The following is a 23,729-nucleotide window of genomic DNA, read 5'->3' as shown; positions in this document are numbered from 1 at the left end:
TTTGCCTGTTCCTAGTTCCTGGTTTGTGTTTTTGTTTATTTTTAACATTAAATCATGTTTTCCTGCACCAATCCTGCCTTCTCTGCATCTTGGGGTTCGTCACCTACACCTGGTGTTACAAAGTAAGGCACTTCTTACTTCTTCAGATGAGACTGGAGGTTTGAACAGTGTCCTGTGTTGGGTAATGCAACCAATAACAGCATTTTTGTTCTTCAAGTCGAGTTTCAGCCATTTTGTCGTCTCAACTACAGATGTGCGCACATTAACTAAAAATGGCGGACGTGCACTTAACAGTGTGGGCAGATTTATACCATATATGGATAATCGTCTGAAAATGTTCCAAATTGGTGACATCACCAATAGTGCACATTCCAAACAGACCGTTTGGAGGAAATAGATAAGAAGGCAAGATTTTTTTATAAATATCTCAGCAATGCCTTCACGCTTTGATTTCACATTTTCGGGACTTATGCCGATACCAAATGCACAACATCAGGTGCCAATAGGTAAGAAAAGTTTGTTTTGCATGATAAAACGATTTGATTTCGATTCTTAAGGTTCCAATTTCATTCATTATGATTCTATTCGATCCACGCTTTCAATTCTGTTGCAAAATAGAAATTAATAGGGCTGTGAATCTTTGGGTGTCCCACGATTCGATTCAATATTGATTCTTGGGGTCACGATTTGATTCAAAATCGATTCTTGGGGTCACGATTCGATTCAAAATCGATTTTTTTTTTTTTCAATTCAACACGAATCTCGATTCAAAAACGATTTTTTTCCCCGATTCAAAAGGATTCTCTATTCATTCAATACATAGGATTTCATCAGGATCTACCCCAGTCTGCTGACATGCAAGCATAGATTTTTGTAAAAAGCTTTTATAATTGTAAAGGACAATGTTTTATCAACTGATTGCAATAATGTACATTTGTTTTAACTATTAAATGAACCAAAAATATGAATTATTTTATCTTTGTGAAAATATTGGACACAGTGTGTTGTCAAGCTTATGAGATGCGATGCAAGTGTAAGCCATTGTGACACTATTGTTCATTTTTATTTATTTTTTATAAATGTCTAATGATGTCAATGAGGGATTTTTAATCACTGCTATGTTGAAATTGTAACTAATATTGATACTGTTGTTGATAATATTCATTTTTGTTTCACTACTTTTGGTTTGTTCTGTGTCGTGTTTGTGTCTCCTCTCAATTGCTCTGTTTATTGCAGTTGTGAGTGTTGTTGGGTCGGGTTTGGTTTTGGAATTGGATTGCATTGTTATGGTATTGCTGTGTATTGTTTTGTTGGATTGATTAATTAAAACACATTTTTAAAAAAAAACAAAAAAAAACGATTTTTTAAAAATGAGAATCGATTCTGAATCGCACAACGCGATTCGAATTTGAATCGATTTTTTTCCCACACCCCTAGAAATTTACTTCATTTTCTTTCTCTTCATCATAAACAACTTTGGACAGTTTAAACTTGAACGATAAACAAGAGTGTCTCAAAAGTGCAATTTTGAAAAAAGGAATTGCACATGAGAGTGTACTTGTATTGCACCATTCCATCACTGCAGACTGCATTAAGACATTTTTGTTGAGGCCTTTTATTGTGTGAGCGCAGTCACATAGGACGTAACAACGCACAGCGATTTTGTTATAAAGGCCGAGAGTGCTTTTGCGGTTTTTTTGTGTGCACTTGACGATAGTGCCGTGTGCGAGGATATTTGCTAACACAAGTACCTGCCAATTCACGGTTGCTGTCCTTTCTTCATAGTGAGCCTGCATAACATCAACAGTCATCCTACAAGACTCTCAGTTAAAGATATAATAAAAAAAACATTTTTCGTCAGATGTTTACGTTGCATAATCATAACATAGAGTGGTTCATTTCGCTTGTAGCCGGCAAACGTGGGCAAAAATCTTTACCAACAAAGGTTGCGATGGCCCGCTGAGAATCGGGTGGTAATGATAGCAAGTCCCTCAGTTTGTTTGTTTTTTGTCCCAAAGGGCTTGTTGTTGGAACTGAAAATATATCAATCCATAATTGATTAAATTGATTTTTTTTTACCCAGCCCCAAATGTCAGTGGGTCTTCTCCCCGCTGTCAGGTTCAAACACTGATGACATCTATTAAACAAGACAAGAAGCAAAGAATCAAACAGAGGCAGAATTTAATTTTGCTCAATTGAGGAGAAACGTGTCGACCTGTCACCCAAGCTCTGGAGAAAGATTGTACGCCACCTTTTTTTATTTGGACTTTCCCTGTTTACATAACAACAGCTGTTTCTAAAGGAATGGGGAGTATGTAAACAGTCATTGTTTTCGGTCACATTAACACAAAAGAAAAAGATGCCTCGGGTTTCTGCACCTGGTCCTTGATTCAGTTTGGGCAGGTCTTGGATGACAATAGATAACCCCCATCCCGTCTCCTCCCATCATACACAATGGAATTTTCCAAGCCTTTGCTTGGTGCAACAAAGACAACCTCTTGTCTGTTCATTGGGAACTTAGAGAACGGAAAGTTTTTTGATAATTTACATACAATTTTTCTGACACCCGCCATCTTTGTTGTAGTTTTTAGCGCTTCCATAACGAGTCTACTGACAGATTTTTACTTTGTATTAGAAACGGCAACAGCGGAGGATGCATGTGCATGTATGAGCCAATCTGCCCCACAACAAGAGAAAGAACGAGGTTTTTGATTACAGCTTCGGACTACAATGGCGGACGCGCAAGGCACTCTGGGTACATTTGTACCGTTTATGGATAATCCACAGACGTCACAATTGGGAAAAACGTAACCAAATAGTAAGGCTGAAAACTGTATCACTGTATGCTTTTAAAATTGGTCGATGTTGATTGGCAACACTAAATTGGCCCTAGTGTGTGAATGTGAATGTGAATGTTGTCTGTCTGTGTTGGCCCTGCGATGAGGTGGCGACTTGTCCAGGGTGTACCCCGCCTTCCGCCTGAATGCAGCTGAGATAGGCTCCAGCTCCAACCCCCGCGACCCCGAAAGGGACAAACGGTAGAAAATGGATGGATGGATGGATTGATAATTATTGATATTTTTTATGACCTATAGAAATATAGAGGACAAAAATATAATAAATGTTAACATTTTTACTTCAAATGTAACCTTCCTCTGAATATAACCCCCCCAGCTATCAAGGCAGAAAGCAGATTAAATATCAATACAAGCATGGAAAGCAATCAGTCAATGTAAACAAAATTCTAAAATCACAATAAACATTTAACAATAACCTCTTTAAGGTGTAAGAAATACCTAATAAAGTGTAAGAAAATAGTGCTAAGTATGAAACTGTAAACGTAGAGAAACCTAAAAAGAACAAGTATTTTGCAGGTTTAGTGCCACAAAGTAATGGTTTGCAGTAATTATTTTGTGCGATGAAACGTGGGCAGATGGACTAGTTTGTTACGCGCAATTTTTGGCCGTACAGAAACCGAAACGGCATACTGAATCCGTTGCGAATTTGGGGTAAAAATGTCCGTCAAAAAACTAATCATATGGAAACTGGAGTTACCACTTAATAGATACAGTATATACACACATACATATGTGTCCATGTATATCATACTCTTATATGACACGTAAGTTGTGCTACCACACATCTGGCTGCAGAATACTCTGTTCTGCATATCCTGCAGAATACTGTACTTGTCTGGAAGTTAGACTTGCTTTCAACACAAGGGGTGGGAGACGTGGGTGACAGTCATTAAACTTCACACAGACAGCGACGACAACCTACTGAGCGTCAAAGCAGCCCACAAAACAGCTCCAGTTGTGTTGAAATGACTCATATACTAGTATCTACTTCTCTTCTCTTCAAGCAGATTCAATCCAAACTTGTTCTCCGGTTCTCCGTTTTACCCAAGTCCGAGTTTGAATAAGTCTTGATGATCTATTTGAGCTTGGCATTTACTGTAACCATAGCAACAGAACACACACTGATTGTTGGTGGAAAGGTTAGCTTCATGATTAACACATGCAAAATGCTGCATTTTGTCAGAAGGTCAGGTTTGAGAGGGTGGAATGGCATGCCATGACAAACATAAAGTACTTAAATTAAGAAGTTTAATTTGATTGATTTATTTTTGAAGTTAAACATAATATTGATCAACTTGGAATTCCTTTAAAAATACCAACAAATAGATGCAAGTGTTGTACTGTTTAAAAAAAAAAAGGAAATCACGTGCAGTCGACTTTCGGCCCCCGGCCAAATGTTTTTAGCCCAATGCGGCCCCCAAGTCAAAAAGTTTGGACACCCCTGAGGAAGACAATATTAGTCTCACTCACAGGGTCTGGAAAGAAAATATCGATTTAGCAATAAATTGGGATATTTTTTCTAACGAGACAATGTCGTTTTTTTGTGTCATGATATTGTTTTGTTAATTTTTTTAAGCTACGTCTAAGGCTGATTGTAATACCAGGACGACTTTTGCATTTTTTGCTCTGCTAAGTGTTGCTGTGGTGCAGCAACATGCGGGGTTAGTAATGAGCAAGGCAGTACAAGAAGTCGACAGTTAAGAAGTAGAGGGCAGTTTTTGTACATTTAATTGTCAAGAAACTTGATCCACTTTCCGTACAATTCCAATAAATTCAAATGGATTGTTTGAATTAATTATTACTAGTCATCTAGTGTACAAATAGGTTGTATTCAGTCATGTGACTTTAGAACCGAAGTCAACGACGTGGTGGGCCACAAACCAACATGGCTACTGTGCAGCAAACACAGTGCGACCGATCTGAGTACGCAAGGGGCCTAGATCTTACCACAAAAACCAGATAGGAGCAAAAATCTAACTATGAAACATAATCTATTTCTATACCAGGCATGTGATTTTTTGTCTATGGTTGGAAATCTGTCTTTTTTATCTTTGTAAAAATATAAACATTTTTAGGAATTACTGCCCTATTATGTAAGTTTCATTTATTCTTAGGGGACATATTATTGGATCGGTACTTTATTTGACTCAGAATTTGGTATTACGCATCATGGTTTTATTGCGTGGGTGTCAAACTCAAAGCCCGGGGGCCAAATCTGTCACGCCACTACATTTTATGTGGTCCGACATATTATTTTATCGTGGCCCGCCACTGCATTTTAAAGTGGCACGTCTCAAAAATGTAATGTGTCACGCCACGTCATATTACGTGGTCCGCCACGTCATTTTATGTGGCCCTTCATGTAATTGTATGTGGGCCGCCACTTCATTTTAATGTGGCACATCACGTAAATTTAATGTGGCACACCACATCATTTTATGTGGCCCTTCAGGGGATTTTATGTGGGCCGCAATATTTTATTGTGGTCCGCCACTTCATTTAAAGTGGCACATCCCATAAATTTTAATCATTTTATGTAGTCCGCCACATCATTTATTGTGGCCCCCCACATGATTTTATGTGATCCATCATGGCATTTATGTGTCCGGCCACATATTTTAAATGTGGCTCGCAAAATCATTGTAAGCGGCCCACCACATAATTTTATGTGGCCCACTACCCTATTTGATGTGGCCCATTACATAATTTTATGTGGCTCACCACATCATTGTATGTGGCCCACTACATAATTAATGTAGCCTGCAAAAGGCTGGAAATTATAAAAAGCCATTTTTTGCCAAATGTATTTATTCTTTCAATTTTGACAGAAAAATGTTGCACATGCAACTGTATATGTTCTACACTTTAATATTATCTGATGTTCTAAGCATTGTAGTTTGGGTTATTAAAAAAAAAAAGTTTGCCTTTGCAAATTGTATAACAAGGTTATTATGTGTTTATGTTTATATATACTGTATTCATTGTTACATGTGGCCTTCTGAGGTCAGCCATAATTCCAATGTGGCCCTCAATGAAATTAGTTTGACACCCCATTGTCATTAAGGCGGCGTATAAAGGCACATTCAGGGGAAAAAACTCTGACATTGCCTAAATACTTCCAGCTCGCCCCAGATGACGCCTGGAAGTGTCCTCACTGCAAGCAGCTGCAGCAGGGAATGGTGAAGATGAGCCTCTGGACGCTTCCTGACATACTCATTCTGCACCTGAAGCGCTTCCGACAGGTAAGCCAACAGCAGGGGCCGTCTGCCAGAGACTTCTTACAGTTCATTGCACATTTATAAAAGCATCACAGACTAAAATCCATAACATTTCCACTGTGATGTGCAGTGAGGTTCATGGCGGGTGAGGCACGGACTCCTTTAGAGTATCAACTTGAAATTGGGAAATATAATGTATTCAATAGCACAGTCAATTTTAATGCATTAGGCTATTGTGATTAATTACAAACAATGTAATTAAATTATGTAAGCGAATAATAACCTGTGATCAATTATGACTCATCCAAATTTAAAAGTGTGATTCATCTGATTTCAAAAAAATAATAGTTTGACAGCACTATAAATACTTCTAAATCCCTTTTTTTGTGTAAAACTGAAAAACATTTGTGGGTTTCCCTTTATTTGTATGCAAAGTATGTGCCCTGTTGTTTAGTCTGAAAGTCCAGTTTGGAGAAGTTTTTTTCAACTTAGATATACAATCCTTCATTTTTGCAATCAGGTGCGGCAGAGCATAACAAAAGAGAAACCTTTTCTTGCGCTTGACTTGCTGTTCGCACGTTGGTATACATTCACACATGTGCTGTGCTCTGCCTATGTGTAGAAGGAAGGCCGCAATAAGCACCTGCGAGCTCACATGCATCACTTTCACAGTGAGCCGGGCTATTCACACGGCGGCCCAGGAATGACACAGAGTTTAGTTCAAAATTTGAGAGAAACATTTTTGCAGCAAACTCCTTTAAAGGCAAGTTCCTGTTGTACAAACCCCGTTTCCATATGAGTTGGGAAATTGTGTTAGATGTAAATATAACTTTTATAAGGATTGTGAACAATAGGCAAAATTCCCCCCAAATAGTGCAGTTCCTCTTTAAAAGCATTGTACGTGGGATATATTAATGTAATGCTTGAGGTACACTACAGTTCAAAAGTTTGGGGTCACATTGAAATGTCCTTATTTTTGAAGGAAAAGCACTGTACTTTTCAATGAAGATAACTTTAAACTAGTCTTAACTTTAAAGAAATACACTCTATACATTGCTAATGTGGTAAATGACTATTCTAGCTGCAAATGTCTGGTTTTTGGTGCAATATCTACATAGGTGTATAGAGGCCCATTTCCAGCAACTATCACTCCAGTGTTCTAATGGTACAATGTGTTTGCTCATTGGCTCAGAAGGCTAATTGATGATTAGAAAACCCTTGTGCAATCATGTTCACACATCTGAAAACAGTTTAGCTCTTTACAGAAGCTACAAAACTGACCTTCCTTTGAGCAGATTGAGTTTCTGGAGCATCACATTTGTGGGGTCAATTAAACGCTCAAAATGGCCAGAAAAAGAGAACTTTCATCTGAAACTCGACAGTCTATTCTTGTTCTTAGAAATGAAGGCTATTCCACAAAATTGTTTGGGTGACCCCAAACTTTTGAACGGTAGTGTAGATCGTTCCACATGTTCCCTACCCAGACTGACAGGTCAGTTTGACCAAAAGCCTATATAGGATTACCTCATCCACCTCTAGTAGAGGACCGGGTGATTCTATGAAAGTCATTTTTGTTTTTATATTCTATAAAATCCGTCAGATGAGGCAGAGCAAGATTATGAAGTACCTTATAAATGGAACAGGTTTGTGTTTAGCTTGACCAAGTTCTCAAAGTTTGTAAGATTATTATTTATAAGAATCTGACAATGGTGGCAGGAAGAGGGTTTTATTTTATCAAACACTTTGAGTGCTAATGTGTCAAGACAGGCAAGAGACCAGCTCTTCAAACATAAAAGTGTGAGAAACAGCTTGAGCCACAGTATTTCTGATGTGACGAAAGTTATGCAAATGGCATTTGACAGCTCATCACCTTTTCATATTGTATTTGAAGGATAATGTTGGGTCTAAAATAACTCCAAGGTAATTGCACTCGTTGACGGCATCAAGCTCCTCTCCATTCAGAAAAATGTTAGACTGCGTTGTCTCCTGCTGACGTTTAGAAAAAAACATGCACATTGTTTTCTTTGAATTCCACCGGAGACAGGCGTGCGTAAGCAGTCTGTGTATTGTGGACCGGGCATAGATGAGGGTACAAGCCACTTCATGAACATTCCTTGCGTGGGTGTATACGAATGCGTCATCAGTCAGTTTGTAAAAATTATGACACACTTCAGGTGAAGTGTTGATATACATAGAGAAAAGAACTGGCCCAGGGACTGATCAATGTGGAACACCAATAGTCGTTTTCCGACTGTAGGGACTTTTTGGTGTTCCTATAACCATTTTAGTCCTGGGCCGTTTTTCGTCGTGTTCCGACATACGGGAACTAGGGACTACGGCCCTCAGATCCTAGAGCCAGTTTAGTTCCTACTCTGAGGCAGGGTCTAAACCGAGTCTCATAGGAACTGAAATACGTAGGTGTTTGGCAATTGGCTGAACTGACGAGCTACGCCCCTTGCCGGATATGCGCTTGTCCGAGCCCCAAAAAAGACCCGCCATTTTTAAAAAGTCCCACAGAGTTGTTTACTAGATCGCAACAGCAACAGGAAAAATGGACACAGCCAGCGATTAATGGATAATTGATTAATTTAGCAATTAAATTTTCAACCCACTGCTCATCTGTAAACTAGGAACAACCCTTCTCCACCAGTCGTCTGCTTTAGTCCGGACCCAGACGGACAGCGAGGAGTGTTGTGCAATGAGTAGCAGCAACATCTGAAATACTACGAGAATACGCGTGTTACACAATGCATAACGTCTAAAACAGTGGTTCTTAACCTGGGTTCGATCGAACCCTAGGGGTTCGGTGAGTCGGCCTCAGGGGTTCGGCGGAGGTCAAAACACACCCGACTAATCGTGTAAATAAAAACTTCTCCCTATCGGCGTATTACGGATACGGCAACAGCTGACTGATTTGCAGTGTGTAATTTGTTGTGAGTTTATGCACTATGTTGGTTTTGTTGTTTGAACAAGGTGATGTTCATGCACGGTTCATTTTGTGCACCAGTAATAAAACATGTAACACTTTAGTATGGGGAACATATTCACCATTAATTAGTTGCTCATTAACATGCAACATATTGGCTCTTAACTAGTCATTATTAAGTACTTAGTAATGCCTTATTCGGCATGGCCTTATTATAACCCTAACCCTCTAATCCTGGCCCTAACCCTCTAATCCTGGCCCTAACCCTAACCAAATAACTCTAAATTAAGTCTTTGTTACTTAGAATATGTTCCCCCATACTAAAGTGTTACCAAAAACATAACTTTGTCTTGAATTTGAAAAAAAAAACATTTTATTTTTCACTAAAGAAGGGTTCGGTGAATGCGCATATGAAACTTGTGGGGTTCGGTACCTCCAACAAGGTTAAGAACCACTGGTCTAAAATATCCACACTTTGTAATCTGCTCAATGCTAACAGTCAAATACCGCCTTGAATGTTTACTTATAGGATACATACGCCTATACAATCAGCACATATGGTAATTAATAATAACAAGTGACTTAGTTGTCTCCTTCTTTGTCTGCAACGCGTTGTTATCCTTTCGTCTTGCATGAAACGAAGAATTATCGCCTGTCGCTGGATTCTTCGTGCCCTTACTCCCTTGTTGTGCTCTTCCATTAACGTTATTAGATGCCCAATTTTACCACCCATTGTTATTATTCCTTGCAAGCAGACAATGATGAACACAGTAGCCTTCGATGTCTCCATTCTTGCTTGTGTTGTTTCTCTGTTCAGTTTTCGCGAGTGGGTTGTTGACTGTTTTGCAGTGGTGGATGAGACGCTAAAGTAATATGTCACAGGTCGCAGGCGGATATGCGTCACTCATGTTTCTTACCAAGGTCCCCAGAATCCCCAGCCATGTGCGAACGTGAAACGGAAAAGTCCCTATGGGGAAGGGTAGTTACTATAACTAAACTCGAGTGTGGTAGTTCTTAGAACTGCGTCCCGAGAACTGGTTTTTGCGAATCTAGCTAATGTCACAGTCCAAGGATGGGGATTTTACATTGTCCACTAAAACGTACTGTTTCTTATGCAATAAATAAGTCAAACCATGACAGGACTTTGTTGGAAATATTCAAATAAGATAACCAAGATAGTACAAAACCCAAAACCAGTGAAGTTGGCACGTTATGTAAATCGTAAATAAAAACAGAATACAATTATTTGCAAATCCCTTTCAACCGATATTCAATTGAATACACTGCAAAGAAAATATACTTAATGTTCGAACTGGTAAACGTTGTTATTTTTTGCAAATATTAGCTCATTTGGAATTTGATGCCTGCAACATGTTTTAAAAAAGCTAGCCCAAGTGGCCAAAAAGACTGAGAAAGTTGAGGAATGGTCATCACACACTTATTTGGAACATCCCACAGGTGAACAGGCCAATTGGGAACAAGTGGGTGCCATGATTGGGTATAAAAGTAGCTTAGTGCAAGCAGCAAATGCTCAGTCATTCAAAAACAAGGATGGGGTGAGGGTCACCACTTTGTGAACAAATGCGTGAGCAAATTGTCGAACAGTTTAAGAACAGCATCATCAAAAGGTTCAGAGAATCTGGAGAAAGCACTTACACATCTGTGAGGGCACCATTAATGCTGAAAGGTACATACAGGTTTTGGAGCAACATATGTTGCCATCCAAGCAATGTCTTTTTCATGGACGCCCCTGCTTATTTCAGCAAGACAATGCCAAGCCACATTCTGTACATGTTACAACAGTGTGGTATCGTAGTAAAAGAGTGTGGGTACTAGACTGGCCTGCCTGTAGTCCAGACCTGTCTTCCATTGAAAATGTGTGGCGCATTATGAAGCGTAAAATACGACAACGGAGACCCCGGACTGTTGAACAACTTAAGCTGTACATCAAGCAAAAATGGGAAATAATTCCACCCGAAAAGCTTAAAAAATTGGTCTCCTCAGTTCCCAAACGTTTACTGAGTGTTGTTAAAAGGAGAGGCCATGTAACCCAGTGGTAAAAATGCCCCTGTGCCAACTTTTTTGCAATGTGTTGCTACCATTAAGTTCTAAGTTAATGGTTGTTTGCAAAAAATATGTAGTTTCTCAGTTTGAACATTAAATATCTTGTCTTTGCAGTCTATTCAATAAAAAATAAGTTGAAAAGGATTTGCAAATCATTGCATTCTGTTTTTGTTTACGTGTTACATAACACGCCAACTTCACTGGTTTTGGGTTTTTTAAGATGTTGTTATTTACAGTATCTAAGGCTTTCTTTAGTTCCATGAAGACATCTCCAACATTGAGCATGCTTTTAACATGTTCCTTAAGTACACAGAGACCTGCATCAGGGGATTGGTGAGCACGAAAACCAAACTGCTCGAAAACCAAACTGCTCTAAACCCCACTGCGAACCATGAACAGCGTGAAAGGCTTTCAAAGAATTTGACAAAAACAAAGTTATTATGATGAGACAGAGGATGAGCATGAATATTGGGTTGAGTACAGCTCCCGAGATGCGGAGGCAGAAGTGGTCAGATAGTCTTTATCGCAAACCTGGGTTCAGATCAGGGGATGTGGTTGTGGCTTATGAAAATCTTTGAGACATTCGTGATTAAATTGTTATTGATGGATTGATTGAAACGTATTTAGCAGCACAAAAACATGTGGCTAGCTAAAAGAAGAACCAAGGAAGCACCGTGCAAAAACAGTCCAAAACATTCAACTGTAAAGGTAATCGCAGCTAAACAGTCTTACTTGACACGGCAGAGTTACCTGACGTGCAAGCAGAGAAAAAGGGCACAGGAAATGGCCAGAGCTGGAAAAGAAAATACAAACGTGCAAATAAAGGGGAGCATGGTTTGAAGTAATCCAGAAGATTCAGTAACTGAAACTGGGGAGACGAAAGGCCTGATTTACTAAAGGTTTGCGTGTACTAAAAAAAAATGCAAACCTGATAGCACACACAAAGCCGAGCTACTACACGTGAAGGGTGTAAAAAATAAATGAAAAATCGATTTTCAGATTATTTGCGATTCTTATTTGTAATGATTCTTAATCGATTTAAAAAAATCAAAAATCTTTTTTTTTTTTTTAACTTTTTTTTTTTTTCAATCTGTCCTGTTCAGCCACTCAGACAAATCATATTGTTGATGTAAATGCCCAAATCGAATTTACTTTACAAAAGAGAAGTTCTCTTGTTGCCTTACTTGTATTTGACTTTATTAAATGTTCGGGAAGCATTTTGTTAAACAAAACCAGTTTTCTTTAAAGTAATATAGAATTGTATCAGATCTGTTATATTTCATGGAGGAATGTAGTTAATCATAGAACTGGCACCCAATGTTATTAAAAAAGTATAGATTTTGAATCAAGAATCGTTTTGAATCGAGAATCGATTTTTTAATCTCATCGTTACTCCCAAGAACCACATCAAATCCTGTGGTGCCTAAAGATTAACACCACTACTAAACGTGTGCAAAGTGTACTACGTCTGTTAAGTGAGCAGAATAGGGTGTGCAATCCATTTTGCGTCTCTGTCTTCATTAATATGCAAAATATATGCGGATCATCAAAACGTTCACAATGCCGGGAAGAGAAGATGGAAATAAAATGATTTTGAACGTGCAATGTGATTAATCAACACTCATCACCGTTTTGCGAGCACAGTTTTTCGTATTATTTAGCACGTGTCAGAAGGACGTGCAAACTGACAATTCCACACACGGCTGCAGGATCAGTGCTCGCGCTGCACAGGCACAGACAGACGAGAATCCTTCGTCCTACATGTGTGTGTCAACATTTTGGACGGTCAGAAATAAAAAAATATTATGGACAGATTATCTATTCAGCAATTTCCTTTTATAATTTTATAGCTACTAGATGATTTTTTAATGTTCTTTTTTTTTAATATATAGGAAATATATTACTATAATATATTTCTAACAATGAAAATATGTCTTTCATTGTGCATTTTCTCGCGTTTGAGTCATTCTAGATGCACGTACGCGCTGGTGATGCAATCCACAGCCTCGCGCACAGAATTGAGTGTCATGTGCATATGTTTCTGTTGTCTACATTGCGATTCAGAAAAGGTGTTACAGATTGTAGATGTGTACCGCCGATTCAACACATCGCACACAGTAGGAACATGACAACATGAATGTGTAGAAAATGATCGTTTCTGTGGTAAAAGCCCCGTATGCACGCAAACATTCTCATTTAAATAAGGCGGTCTGCACCACTTGTCAGTTGCACACGCAGTGTTAGTAGATCACACACAAGAGGTTGCCAGATACGCAGCCGAATCCAGTTTGATCGACCGGGCTACTCCCAAGGAACTTCAACCTTCCACTGCCTTTTACAAGGGGTTGAGGTGCTGGGACCATAATAGCTGAATAGACAAGCGTTTTGTCAATAACAAATCTCTAACCAACACATTTTACACAGATATTAGGCTATTTTTAGGGAGAAGTACATCATAGCTGTGTACAATATCACAACAAATGGCAATCATATGGTTATTGTCAGTACTATCAGAAAACAAAGACTAAAACGAACTACAACCAACACTAGCAGTGGTTATGCTGGTTGAAATAAGTAGAGCATTCTTAGCTGCCGAATGTACGCCCAAAACTAAAGAGGAGACATTTTACCAAGGTATGCCTATAGGCTACTGTTTCAAACGTTTTAGATTGCCATATAACTTGGTACATGTAGTCCACAATATGCAAACAAGAATGAGGAATTCCTATATTATGTGATTTGGCTGTCTCCATACGTTTCAAATTGCCATGACAGTCGTGCTAATGTTGGAACCCATTTCCTCAGTGTATCAGCATATTGAGAACGAAATAGGCACTGACACTACCCTAATCCACATAGGTTTTATTCGTCGAGAGTATATTTTGCCCTGTCAGTTCGATGACACATCGACATACAGGCTAACGGGCATATATTTCCCCCGTTAGCCTGTATGTCGATGTGTCATCGACCGGGCTAGCATGCTAAGCATTCGTTGCACGAACATACTAGCTTGGTTAGACAAGATCATAGACTGTATTGGACAATAAAGTTTACATTCGAAATGTCCATTTATATTTATTACAAGTAATAAGAAAACGTAAATGCCTTACTTACCTATCAAGGAGGAAATTAGCAAGTTTGGCGTCAGATGAAAAAACCTTCTCTGCCTTCAATCGTCTCCATCTTTCAAAGGCATCCCCGATTTTTTTGATTTACTAAGGTGTGACATGTTTAGTAACTTTACCAGTGGCAGTAGCTAGACGAAGATGGCGGTGTGAAACTGAACATTGGTTACATGTTAAGCAGTGATGTTGGTAAAATGAATGAATGATGAATAACAAATGAGTATGAATGTAAACAAGGAAGTGAAGACGTGGGGCGACGCAGGGAGACATTTGATTGGTTAGACAGTTGCGTTGCGTTCGAGTGCTGTCGGGACAACTTTGATTGGCCAAAATGTTGATGATTGGCCAAAATGTGCGAGGAAATTACAGGGATTGGACAAAGTTGCGAGGCTGTGCATAATTTTGCGTGGATTGGTTGAATTTGACGAGCGAGTTGGTGTGAAACAGGAAGTACAGATCTACGCAATGCAGTAAAAGTCAATTTTAGAGTTACATGCCAAATGTTGCTTTTTCAGTCAGATTAATATTTGTCCACTTTTACGTTTTTAGCTAAATAAGTGAACCAAAATCTAAAAGCATCTACAAGAAAAAAAACATCCGCATCAAAATGGATTCTTAATATCCGAGTGAGGGTATGGTTTGTAATATAGATGTTGTATTCCACTCATTTGGGTCATGCAAAAAGCACATAATTAAAAACATGGGGTTTTTTTTGTTTGTTTTTTAAAAACAGGTGGGTGAGCGCAGGAACAAATTATCAACACTGGTGCATTTCCCCCTGACTGGCTTGGACATGGCCCCCCATGTGGTGAAGAGGAGCCAGAGTATGCGCAACCTGAACAGCGGGTCCTGGACCACATCCTGGCCTAAAGCCTCAGGGAAAAACCACCCGTCTGCTGACTTGGCCCTCCCTTATGACTCTCTGTATGACCTCTACGCTCTGTGCAATCATCACGGAGGACTGCATGGAGGACACTACACTGGTATGTGCTCTTTTCTTTTCTTTTTTAAACCATACTAGGATGACAGCTATACAGCAGGGACTCCAGATTCCAACACAATCAATGGAATAGCAAGAAATATAAAAATGAATTCATTGATTTACCAGCAAGCTCCAACTGTCCAAACTGTTGAATCTCTATTAACTGTCAATGTCGTACAGGTCACATTTGAAACGGCCATTCACGTTTAAAGAGAGGTTAGCCACTGCTGAATAAAAGTCAAATAAAATAAAATGACTCACCATTTGAAGAGAAGGAACTGGCTAACATTTCTATCTATATGTACACATCCTAAGATCTGTGTTTTTTTTTGTCATTTTGAACTGTTAGTAATTAATATTTAACATTCTCTGGTCTAGTCTCTGCTAGTCGTTAGCCATTAGCTGTTTATGTTAAAGGCCTACTGAAATGAATTTTTTTTATTTAAACGGGGATATCAGATCTATTCTATGTGTCATACTTGATCATTTCGCGATATTGCCATATTTTTGCTGAAAGGATTTAGTATAGAACAACGACGATAAAGATTGCAACTTTTGGTATCTGATAAAAAAAAGGCTTGCACCTACCGGAAGTAGCGTGACGTAGTCAGTTGAACATATACGCAAAGTTCCCTATTGTTTACAATGATGGCCGCATGAAGTGAGAGAGATTCGGACCGAGAAAGCGACAATTTCCCCATTAATTTGAGCGAGGATGAAAGATTTGTGGATGAGTAAAGTGCAAGTGAAGGACTAGTGGGGAGTTGAAGCTATTCAGATAGGGAAGATGCTGTGAGAGCCGGGGGTGACCTGATATTCAGCTGGGAATGACTACAACAGTAAATAAACACAAGACATATATATACTCTATTAGCCACAACACAACCAGGCTTATATTTAATATGCCACAAATTAATCCTGCATAAAAACACCTGCGTGTTTGTTATGCTAGCTCCTAGCTCCTCTGCTAGCTCCTAGCTCCATAGAACACGCCAATACAATTCAAACACCTGATCAACACACACAATCACTCAGCCCAAAAGACCGTTTACCTAACCCAAGGTTCATAAAGCTTATATATTTTTAAAAAGTTACGTACGTGACGCGCACATACGGTCAAGTTATCGAATGTTTAGCAGCCAAGGCTGCATACTCACGGTACCTGGTATTCAGCTGGGAATGACTACAACAGTAAATAAACACAAGACATATATATACTCTATTAGCCACAACACAACCAGGCTTATATTTAATATGCCACAAATTAATCCTGCATAATAACACCTGCGTGTTTGTTATGCTAGCTCCTAGCTCCTCTGCTAGCTCCTAGCTCCATAGAACACGCCAATACAATTCAAACACCTGATCAACACACACAATCACTCAGCCCAAAAGACCGTTCACCTAACCCAAGGTTCATAAAGCTTATATATTTTTAAAAAGTTACGTACGTGACGCGCACGTACGGTACGGTACGGTACGTGTTATGCTAGCTCCTAGCTCCTCTGCTAGCTCCTAGCTCCATAGAACACGCCAATACAATTCAAACACATGATCAACACACACAATCACTCAGCCCAAAAGACCGTTCACCTAACCCAAGGTTCATAAAGCTTATATATTTTAAAAAAGTTACGTACATACGCAAAAAAAAGCCAAAGCTGCATACTCACAGTAGCACGTCTGCGTCTTTGTCATCCAAATCAAAGTAATCCTGGTAAGAGTCTGTGTTGTCCCAGTTCTCTACAGGCGTCTGTGTATCCAAGTCAAATGTCCTCCTGGTTAGAGTCTCTGTTATCCGAGTTCTTCCATCTTGACTGCATCTTTCGGGAATGTAAACAAAGACGCGCCGGCTGTGTACTGTTGTGGCTGACTACGTTCGAAAAATACGTCCATTTCGCACCGACAACTTTCTTCTTTGCTTGCTCGGCTTCCTTCTCCATAATGCAATGGACATGATTGAAACAGATTCACGAACACAGATGTCCAGAATACTGTGGAATTATTAAATGAAAACAGAGCTTTTTCGTATTGGCTTCAATGTGGAAGGCATACCCGTGTTCGCCGGTCTACGTCACGCGCATACGTCATCCTCAGAGGCGTTTCCAACCGGAAGTTTAGCGGCAAATTTAAAATGTCACTTTATAAGTTAACCCGGCCGTATTGGCATGTGTTATAATGTTAAGATTTCATCATTGATATATAAACTATCAGACTGCGTGGTCGGTAGTAGTGGGTTTCAGTAGGCCTTTAACGTCTGCTTGGAAAAATATATTTGTGCATTTTAGAGCTGCAAATAACGGCTATTTTGATAGTCGACGCGTCATCGACAATTCAGTTCAGTTGACTTCAGTTCAGTTTCAGTTTATTTCGAACATGCATACAATACAATGTACTGCGCCACATATTTCCAGTTGTTTCATTACAGCACGTCCGAAAAGGAGTAGGAAGAAGCTGAGCTTATTTAATCCTACCCCTTTTCATACCATAGCAATTGTATCCTATTTCCTTGTTCTCTGTAACATAACAGTGAACAAAAAATAATAAACAAATAACATACCATAGTAAGTAAACAAATATTAAATACATAAATGATCTTTGTCTCATTAAAAAAATAAAAAAAGGGTTCAAGATATTCATCATAATTCTTGTTCTGTGTATTTTGTGAACACCTGTAGTTTGAACAGTCTCTTAAACTGAATCATATTGTGTGCTTATTTGAACGATTAGTTGACAAATCAGACCAATAAGTGTACAACTTTTGAGTGGCTTTTAGATTCAGCTACATATATTTTCAGGCATGTGCTTACTAACAATAAAGAGAACTATGTCATTCAGAAAAATGTATCTATGAACTGCGCTGCTCATTAGGCTGCTACAACAATAATATTTTTTAAACTTTTTTTCCCATTTAAAAGCAAGCTGTGGAAAGCCACCAATTCTATTGTGCCATTGATCTTCTTGGGACTCTAACTTCGTTAAAATAATCTTCATCCAAGCAATGTTAATGTTGGCCTTTAATCCCAGGAACACCAACCCTACCGTAAAGCATGGTGGTGGTAGTATTATGCTCTGGGCCTGTTTTGCTGCCAATGGAACTGGTGCTTTACAGAGAGTAAATGGGACAATGAAAATGGAGGATTACCTCTAAATTTTTCAGGACGACCAAAAATCATCAGCCCGGAGGTTGGGTCTTGGGTGCAGTTGGGTGTTCCAACAGGACAATGACCCCAAACATGTCAAAAGTGGTAAAGGAATGGCTAAATCAAGCTAGAATTAAGATTTTAGAATGGCCTTCCCAAAGTCTTGACTTAAACGTGTGGACAATGCTGAAGAAACAAGTCCATGTCAGAAAACCAACACATTTAGCTGAACTGCACCAATTTTGTCAAGAGGAGTGGTCAAAAATTCTACCACAAGCTTGTGGATGGCTACCAAAAGCCCTTATTGCAGTGAAACTTGCCTAGGGACATGTAACCAAATATTAACATTGCTGTATGTATACTTTTGACCCAGCAGATTTGGTCACATTTTCAGTAGACCCATAATAAATTCATAAAAGAACCAAACTTCATGAATGTTTTTTGTGACCAACAAGTATGTGCTCCAATCACTCTATCACAAAAAAATAAGAGTTGTAGAAATTATTGGAAACTCAAGACAGCCATGACATTATGTTCTTTACAAGTGTATGTAAACTTTTGATCGCGGCTAGCTAGTTAACAAGCTAACCATCTAGCCGAGGAGAGTTAGAGACTCAATCCTCCAGACGTCCGACATGCCTCTGCTCTAAAAATGCTCCCGCATGACAGGCATATCGCCATGGAAAGCAAGTTTCCGCAAACGTATCAAATTATTCATGTTTTTTGACGTCTTTAGGCTGAAATGTTCCCATACTTTTGATGTTTTTGCAGTGGCCGCACCCTTTTTTCTCCCTCAAGGTGGCTCGCGTATGTTCGTTTTGCTGCGGAAAAACACGAGCGATCACTTTACCCAATGTATGAATGTATATTTTTTTGCAACCTAAACTAACTGTTGCACACTTCGTGTATTTACTGATATTCAATTATATTAAATACTGCACAATATTGTGAAAGATGTCTTTAAAAAAACCCACTGTTATTGTTTTGGGTAATCTAATTAATTACTATTCCAAACATTCGTTATTCTCTACTAATTACACTCATGTCAGATGCATTCAAGGACATCCAGTTAAAAGTGACATTATCAACACATTATACGCTAGACATTTCATATTTAGCAAAAACACACACATGGGTAGGGATGGGTACGTTTCACATTTGAATCAATTTGAATTTGCGGTACCTGGGAATCGATACCGGTACTCAACTTTACCATTTTAGATACTTTTTGGTGTGTTCAAATGTGTTTAAAAAAAAATCTAAAATGTTTTTAATCAACATTTGACACTAAGCTGTGCTTGTCACGTTGTTATCGTGTTTTCTTACACTTCTGTGTCTCATTTGCAAAGTGTGTTGTATAGTAGACTTTGCAGGCAGTTGCAATTCCAAGACAATAGATAGCAGTAGTGTATAGACTACGGTGTGTTGCTTTACCCATTAGGTCTTTTCTTTTTGTTGAGTGCTACAAAGTTTTTAAACATGTAAATATTGTACCTATTACACAGCAGCTGTTTGATTGTAGCACATTTAAAGATGTTGAAATCGCCATGTAAAATTGCTAATGCTAATCGATAAATTAGCATCGAATTTTGAAAAGTGGACACTTACTGTACTTTTAAGCGCCTTTTTCTTGCTTTGTTGGCATGAAAAATTGTAAAATTACCTGGAGGCAGTCCGACTGAGTCCGCTCTGAGTGCTTGACTGCTTGTTTCTTGGCCAAATGCTTGAGCTGGTGCCGAGTCTGCAAACATACAATCAAACGCAGCACTGTTTGATTTAGGTGATTTGGTACCCGGTAGTACGGAACCTATAAAAGCACTGAATTCGGTACCCATCCCTACTTCTTGAGTTAATCCTTGAGACCAGAGGTGAGCAAACATTTGGGCTCAAGGGCCAGGCCAATATAAATATTAGCTTGCTAGCAATGAGAAAAAACATATAAATAATAGACATTCAACTATCAATCATTTAAAAAGTAAAATGCCAAAGCAGTTAATGGAAAAGGGTCTCACTTTTGGATAATAAGTGCGTGTTTCACATTGCATAAAATATAAATGAAAAGTTATGCTGGTGAATCTTTTTTGCCTATTATGTAATTAATTTAATTAGTTACCGGTAACGCGCGGTGGCTTTGCAACATTTTGGCTGCAGAAATGTAATTATGAATGACATATAAATAATGAATTCCCATCCAAAGCTCAAAGACGTGCTACCACAGAATTGTGCCGTTTAGTAGGATCACAAATGCAGGGTTTCGTCCTGGTCATGACTTGTATTTAATTATTCCTATTTATTTTACAAGAAAATGAAATCACACTTGCTGGGTGCTTTTTATTAACAATGTTCTTATGTGTCACCAGCTTATTGCCGGAACTCTGTGGACGGCCTGTGGTACAGCTACGATGACAGCAGTGTGGACCTGGTCCCAGAGGAGGAAATATGTACCAGAGGGGCCTATATTCTCTTCTACCAAAGGCGCAACATCATTCCTCCATGGTCGGCCAGTAGTTCCTTCCGAGGTATGCTTCCCACTATTTCTGAACATTTTTAGGAATAAATGAGTAAGGACTGCTGTATTTGCTCAGAATTGTTTGTAATTTATTTGACTTAACTGCTGACTGAGATCACCAGATATCTAATTGGTTTATGCTAATTCATTGGCATAATAATATTAAATACTCATACAGAAATGCAATGATTAAATCATTTAAGGATTTAAGGCAGGGGTTCCCAAACGTTTTGACTCGGGGGGCTGCCTTGGGTGTGTGTGTGTGTGTGTGTGTGTGTGTGTGTGTGTGTGTGTGTGTGTGTGTGTGTGTGTGTGTGTGTGTGTGTGTGTGTGTGTGTGTGTGTGTGTGTGTGTGTGTGTGTGCGTGTGTGTGTGTGTGTGTGTGCGTGTGTATATATACAAAACCCAAAACCAAACTTATATTCAATTGAATAGACTGCAAAGACAAGATATTAAACGTTCGAACTGAGAGACTTATTTTTTTTTTGCAAATAATCATTAACTTAGAGTTTAATGGCAGCAACACATTGCAAAAATGTTGGCACAGGGGCATTTTTACCACTGTGTCCTTGGCCTTTCCTTTTAGCAACACTCAGTAAACGTTTTGGAACTGAGGAGAACAATTTCTGAAGCTTTTCAGGTGGAATTATTTCCCATTCTTGCTTGATGTACAGCTTAAGTTGTTCAACAGTCCGGGGGTTTCTGTTGTGGTATTTCACGCTTCATATTGCGCCACATATTTTCAATGAGAGACAGGTCTTGACTACAGGCAGGCCAGTCTAGTACCCGCACTCTTTTACTATGAAGCCACGCTGTTGTAACATGTGGCTTGACATTGTCTTGCTGAAATAAGCAGGGGCGTCCATGATAACGTTGCTTGGATGGCAACATATACAAAACCTGTATGTACCTTTCAGCATTAGTAGTGCCTTCACAGATGTGTAAGTTACCCATGTCTTGGGCACTAATACACCCCCATACCATCACAGATGCTGGCTTTTCAACTTTTCGCCTATAACAATCCGGATGGTTCTTTTCCTCTTTGTTCCGGAGGACACGACGTCCACCGTTTCCAAAAACAATTTGAAATGTGGACTCGTCAGACCACAGAACACTTTTCCACTTTGCATCAGTCCATCTGAGATGAGCTCGGGCCCAGCGAAGCCGGCGGTATTTCTGGGTGTTTTTGATAAATAGCTTTCCTTTTGCATTTTTTCTCTATGCGGCCCCTGAGCTAAAAATGAGTTTGACACCCCTGATCTACAGTCTTCATGAGATGACTATTGTATCATTTGGGTTTTTATCTTGTCTCCCAGCCTCCACACGATGACAAGCCATCTCTTAGGCCACTGAGCCATGGTACACTTTCTGTCTCCCATGTTGTCTCATTACCCTCTGTGAGTTGCTATGATACTCGTGCTCTCCGTGTCTGGAAGCAAATCAAAGCTAAACACCTAAAAGTCACACACAGAATAGTCCACTGATGGCTATTTTTTTCAGTTTTATATATACACTACCGTTCAAAAGTTTGGGGTCACCCAAACAATTTTGTGGAATAGCCTTCATTTCTAAGAACAAGAATAGACTGTCGAGTTTCAGATGAAAGTTCTCGTTTTCTGGCCATTTTAAGCGTTTAATTAACCCCACAAATGTGATGCTCCAAAAACTCAATCTGCTCAAAGGAAGGTCAGTTTTGTAGCTTCTGTAACGAGCTAAACTGTTTTCAGATGTGTGAACATGATTGCACAAGGGTTTTCTAATCATCAATTAGCCTTCTGAGCCAACGAGCAAACACATTGTACCATTAGAACACTGGAGTGATAGTTGCTGGAAATGGGCCTCTATACACCTATGTAGATATTGCACCAAAAACCAGACATTTGCAGCTAGAATAGTCATTTACCACATTAGCAATGTATAGAGTGTATTTCTTTAAAGTTAAGACTAGTGTAAAGTTATCTTCATTGAAAAGTACAGTGCTTTTCCTTCAAAAATAAGGACATTTCAATGTGACCTCAAACTTTTGAACGGTAGTGTATAAAAAAAAACCTCATATAGACCTAAAAGATGCATTAAAACATAATACCTGCATGCTACTTTTTGCAGTGCAAACTAATGTATAATGCATTCCCCAAGTGAGTTGGGTCTATGAATGCTGGATGTATCCAGCCCGCATTGCTCAGCGTACATTGGCCGCCACGATCCTGTTCTGCTTTATAAACGTGTCTTTGTGTGCGTTAGTCAAAGCAGGAGGGGGGGGGAAAGAGCAATAAAACAAGTGATGAATGACACATAATGTACTGTACCCAAGATAAGGCCATGAATTGGGTTTTCCTATGGGGAATATATTAAGGAAGAGAAGCTTGAGGAAACTGTAAAGCTGCGTTTGCTTCTTCATGAACCTCCCACATGACATTTTTCATTCATTCATTCATTTTTATTTATCTCCTTCATTGATGTGCATCTTTGATAGACAATTATAACACAATTATTCAGTTACACCGTTACACACCAATGCCTGAGAAGGAGCAGGATGAAGAAAAATCTTATATTTTCCTGCCCCCTTCACATAATACATAGTCTTACTTAATGATATGTGAACCAACAATTACATCCAAATATAACGAAAACAAAACAACAAAAAAACACAAGTGCAAAACTTCATGAAGTACAAACCGAACAAAAAAACAAAAGAAGTAATATACACCTCACGGGATGATACAAAACAAATACAAAACCAGGCAAAAAACAAGTAAATTAATAAATATAAAGCAAAATGTAAACACTTATGGCTGTGCATATGATTTTATTGTTCTGTCTTTATATATTTTTTTCAATTGGAATATATTTTTACAATCTTTTATCTCATTATGAAGAGAATTCCATAGTTTAACCCCCACCACT

At 38.9% G+C, this 23,729-nt stretch overlaps 1 protein-coding gene across 3 annotated transcripts in view; it reads left to right on the top strand.

Annotated features, from left to right (window-relative positions):
* The window catches only part of usp43a (ubiquitin specific peptidase 43a), a 264,050-nt gene that overhangs the window by 227,075 nt on the left and 13,246 nt on the right, over window positions 1-23,729 (top strand). For 2 of the 3 annotated variants that reach the window (XM_062026994.1, XM_062026995.1), the window contains exons 12-14: window positions 5,981-6,100; window positions 14,925-15,174; window positions 20,677-20,835. In XM_062026994.1, coding sequence (XP_061882978.1) covers window positions 5,981-6,100; window positions 14,925-15,174; window positions 20,677-20,835 — 529 coding nt within the window. The remainder of the gene's footprint in view (window positions 1-5,980; window positions 6,101-14,924; window positions 15,175-20,676; window positions 20,836-23,729) is intronic. The other variant, XM_062026996.1, reaches the window with a different exon arrangement.

The sequence above is a fragment of the Entelurus aequoreus genome, linkage group LG18, assembly GCF_033978785.1.
Source record: "Entelurus aequoreus isolate RoL-2023_Sb linkage group LG18, RoL_Eaeq_v1.1, whole genome shotgun sequence".
NCBI lineage: Eukaryota > Metazoa > Chordata > Actinopteri > Syngnathiformes > Syngnathidae > Entelurus > Entelurus aequoreus.
This window is presented reverse-complemented; position numbering and strand designations above follow the sequence as displayed.